The following is a 4,579-nucleotide window of genomic DNA, read 5'->3' as shown; positions in this document are numbered from 1 at the left end:
ATATATAAAAAAAAAAAAAAAAAAAAAAAAAAAAAAAAAAAAAAAAAAAAAAAAAAAAAAAAAAAAAAAAAAAAAAATATAATTAAAAAAAAAAAAAAAAAAAAAAAAAATAAATATTTTTTTATTTTTAAATTATTAAAAAAAAAAAAAAAAATTTTTTTTTTTTTTTTTTTTTTTTTTTTTTTTCTTATAATAATAAGAGAAATAAAATAAAAAAGAATAATAAAACATACTTAAACACTTAACAAATAAAGATTAAAGTAAAAAAAAAAAAAAAAAAAAAATACGATAAATACAATGGAGCATTCGTCTATGCCCTTATGGTTAAGTAACTTTGAAGAAGAAATTGACACTTACATTTTTATTTCATCACGTGATAATAAATTATATTTAGGTACTTCAAAATATGAAGATATACATAAATATATACATATATATATAATATATTATATATATGTATATAATTTTAATTTTTATTTTTTTGATAGGTATATTAAGAACTTATGATCAACATGGTAATGTTTTCTTAACTCACTGTGTTGAAAAAATAATCATTCCTGAAAAAAATTTTTTTTCAGACGTATATGTTGGTAGGGTGAAAAGCGTTACCTTATTTATTTTTTTACACAATGATATATATATATATATATATATATATATTGATTTATTTATTTTTATTTATATGGATACATTTCATTTTAATTTTGTAGGAAATTTAATTATTAGGGGAGATAATATTGCCTATTTTGGATCTGTAGATGAAGAAAAATATTGTAAAATGTTCGACTATACTTTAAAAAATGATAATGTTGAAGAACATGATAATAATATTGATATGAATAAAAATAAAAAAGAATATTCTAGCAATGAAAATATTATTCTAGAATATAAACCAATTAATCATATATTAAAATTCATACCAGAAAATAATGCAGATTCGTCTATATTCGAAAATTAAATTGCATACACATATAAATATATATATATATATATATTTATATATATGTTTATATATTTCTTTTTCTGACTTACATTTTTTGTACCCTTTAAATTGAATCCGATCCTTCTACACCATAAAAAACTGTGACAATTTTGTTGCAATAAATGTCTAACAAGACAATTTTATCATTTTTTTTTTTTTATGTTATAAAAATATAATATATACATATATATGTATATGTTTATTTTTTATTTAAAATTTTTTTTTGAATTCAAACTATTTAAATAAATTTTATAATATGTTGAAAAATAAGTTTAGCATATAAAAAATCAATAAATAATTATAAGAATAATATTATAGCATAAAACATACATACATAATATATATATATATATATATATGTCTCAAATATTAGGAGAATATTTAAAAAAAAAAAAAATTAAAGTACTAATTAAAATAATATGTGGAATATCAATATTATTAATAACATATATATATATATATATACATGTAACAAAAAAAAAAAATTTAAATATATTATATACAAATTAGTAAGAATCCTTTGATGAATCACTTTCTGAGTCAGATAATTCACTTTTCTTATTTTTCATTTCCAACTGAAACTTACACCAATTATACATTTCTCTATATAAAAATAAAAAATAAATAAATATATAAATATATATATATATATATATACATATAATAATTTGCATAAAATAATTTAAATGAAAAATATATGCATATAAAAAAAAATACCTGAACACATCCGCTCTTGTTAACTTATCATCCAATTCAATTTCACCCCCCTCAAGTGTCTTCCACACAGCTTTATTCTTAAATTTCCGAAACAGCTAAAAAAAAAAAAAAAAAATATATATATATATATATATATATATATAAATAAATAAATACATATAAATATATATATATATATATATATATATATATATTAATATATACATATATACATATATATATTCCTTTGGGTGTACCTCAAAATGAGTGTCCTGATTTAACTTGCTTAGAAGCAACTGGAATGCCAACTTCTCCTCCTCGTTTATACAAAATTCCATTTTTTCATGATCTTTAAGTACTTCTTTTTTTTTATCTTTTTTTTCCTTCTCTTCTTTATCTATATGATACAATTTTCTATTTGGTTTTTGCATGTATTTCTTATGATGTATATCAGAAATAGTATTTGTAATTTGAGTGGAGAGTTCATGTAATTTCATCCAAGTATAACTAGATGGTTTAGATAGAAACAATAAATTATTATGATATAAATATATATCATTATATATATATAGTATATTATCATACTTTCGATTTTTCAATTTTTCAATAATACAACGAAAATGAAATGAATGATTATCTTCAATTTGATTTTCTAAGTTTTTAAAATTGGTTTCTATATTTAATATTTTCTCATAAAAATTACGTTTTATATGTATTAAAATTTCATCAAAAAGTTCTAATTTATCTCTTTCTTCTGCATCCATAATTTTATCATATCTGGGTGTCTTGTCAATATCTATATCATCTAATAACATTTTATCTACATTATTACCTTTCATTAATAAATCCCCTCCTTCTTTTTTTAAATTCTCTTCTTCTTCATCCTCTTTTTTTAATATATCCTCACTATTGTTTATATTTTTGTTTTCATTCAAATGATAATTATTACTTTTATCTGCATCTACATCTACATCAGTGACATTTTCTTTTTTTCTAATTTCTATCTTATTCATATTATTATTATTATTATTATCAAATTTAATTCTTTTTGTATCTATCAGATTAATTGTATCATCTATTTTTAATGTATCTCTTCTTTTTTTTTTTTTCATTTCTTCTATAGGATAAAAACGAAATTCGCTACTTAATATAATATATGATATAAATGAACATTCCTTGTCATTTAAATATATTTCACCCCTATTTAAATTTAATTCATTTTTGTTGAATTTTGAAATTTCATTTATCATTTCTTCTTTATTAAAATGTGTATGGCCATCACCCACATGGCTATTTTTCTCATCATCACCCTTAAGATTATTATTATTATTATTATCATTATTATTAAAACCTTCCAACTTTTTATCCTTTTCATCATCATATCTATTATAATTATTTTCATTAGTATTGTATTCTTTAACCTCATTATTGTTTTCCTCATTTTCAACTGGGACATTCTTTTCTGGAGTATTACTACTAAAATTTACAATTTTACTAAAACATTTTGTAAAAAATGATGAGTTATTTTCATTCACATTTTCATTCACATTTGGCATAGCAGATGTTTCGCCTTGGTTGTCTTTTTCTTCTGATGATTTTTGTTCATCGCTAGCATTTATACATGATGAATCACTTTCATTTTTGTCTATGTTATTATCAGCCATATTTTCATCATATCATAACAACGTTTATTTTTATTATATTTATCTTTTGGTAAATATTGTAATATTTATACACTTTATTAATTTTATAATATATATCAATTATATCAAACTTTTTCTATTTCATCTTTCGTTTTATTTCATGAATATATGTTGTTTTCAAACACTATTCATTAAATGTTATATATATTAATGGATATAAATAAATACATATATATATATATATATATATATATATATATATATATGTGCTTATATCAGGCTTTTTATAGGTAGCTATATTTTTTTTTTTTTTTTTTTTCTCCCTTATATTTTTACCTGACTTGTTCAGAATATTTTACAAATTCGCTGTATAACAATATTTTTCATATTAAAAATTGGTATGCACAGAAATGTACATATGACTTAATAAAAATTATATAATTAAAAAAATATAAATATATTTAGTTTTACAACAATTCAAGAATTTTACAAAAAATGTGGCATTTGTGTTATTCTTCGAATTGGTTATAAAATTGTTATAGATGGACAAATAAATAAATATATAAATATATATATGCACATATATATATATATATATAACAACTTTTTAATAAACTATCAAAATGTAGGAGAATTTTCTCTTTGGTTCTCTTTTTTTTTTTTTTTTTTTTTTATTAATCTTTTATTCTTTTTTCAATTGGTTATCATTATATTAACTTGTAAAATTTTTTTAAATGCGATATTTCTGACAAATGATAATTAAAAAAAGAAGAGAAAAAAAAAAGAATTATTTCAAAAGTAAAAAATATGTAAACGTTATATATTTATAATTAAAAGAATATATATATATAATTATCTATTTAAAAAAATATATATAAATATATAATATATATATAAATACATGGAATTATAATATATATATATAATATATTTATATATTTTATATTTTTTTCTTTATATATATATATATATTTATTATTATATATATGTAAATCGAACAATGTATTTTTTAAAACACAAACAAAAAAAAAGGAAAGATTATTTAATTTGAAAAAATATATAAATTATTCAAAAAATTGACAATATAAATATATATTTCGAATGCTTTTTTTTTCTTTCCTTCAGTTTTTTTTTTTTTTTTTTGAATATTTTATATTAATTTGTGTAATATTTCATTTATATATTTTAAATTCAAAAAAAAAAAAAATTTTTTTAAAATTTTTAAATTTTAAAATTATAAAAAAAAATAAAAAAAAAA

The 4,579-nt window shown here is 17.6% G+C and overlaps 2 protein-coding genes across 2 annotated transcripts; one reads left to right on the top strand and one right to left on the bottom strand.

The window, feature by feature from the left end:
* Positions 1-297: 297 nt before the first annotated feature.
* On the top strand, positions 298-958 carry PGSY75_1124400 (putative U6 snRNA-associated Sm-like protein LSm1; the record flags this gene model as incomplete). The annotated part of the gene is made up of 3 exons (XM_018786368.1): positions 298-394; positions 489-590; positions 711-958. The coding sequence occupies 3 exons, from the start codon at positions 298-300 to the stop codon at positions 956-958; spliced, it is 447 nt and encodes a 148-aa protein (XP_018641163.1).
* A 530-nt stretch (positions 959-1,488) lies between these two features.
* PGSY75_1124300 (hypothetical protein) lies at positions 1,489-3,342 on the bottom strand (the record flags this gene model as incomplete). The annotated part of the gene is made up of 3 exons (XM_018786367.1): positions 1,489-1,585; positions 1,700-1,794; positions 1,936-3,342. The coding sequence occupies 3 exons, from the start codon at positions 3,340-3,342 to the stop codon at positions 1,489-1,491; spliced, it is 1,599 nt and encodes a 532-aa protein (XP_018641162.1).
* Positions 3,343-4,579: the final 1,237 nt, after the last annotated feature.

The sequence above is a fragment of the Plasmodium gaboni genome, chromosome 11, assembly GCF_001602025.1.
Source record: "Plasmodium gaboni strain SY75 chromosome 11, whole genome shotgun sequence".
Classification (NCBI taxonomy): domain Eukaryota; phylum Apicomplexa; class Aconoidasida; order Haemosporida; family Plasmodiidae; genus Plasmodium; species Plasmodium gaboni.
The sequence above is the reverse complement of the archived record's forward strand: the minus strand, read 5'-3'. Positions and strand labels throughout refer to the sequence as shown.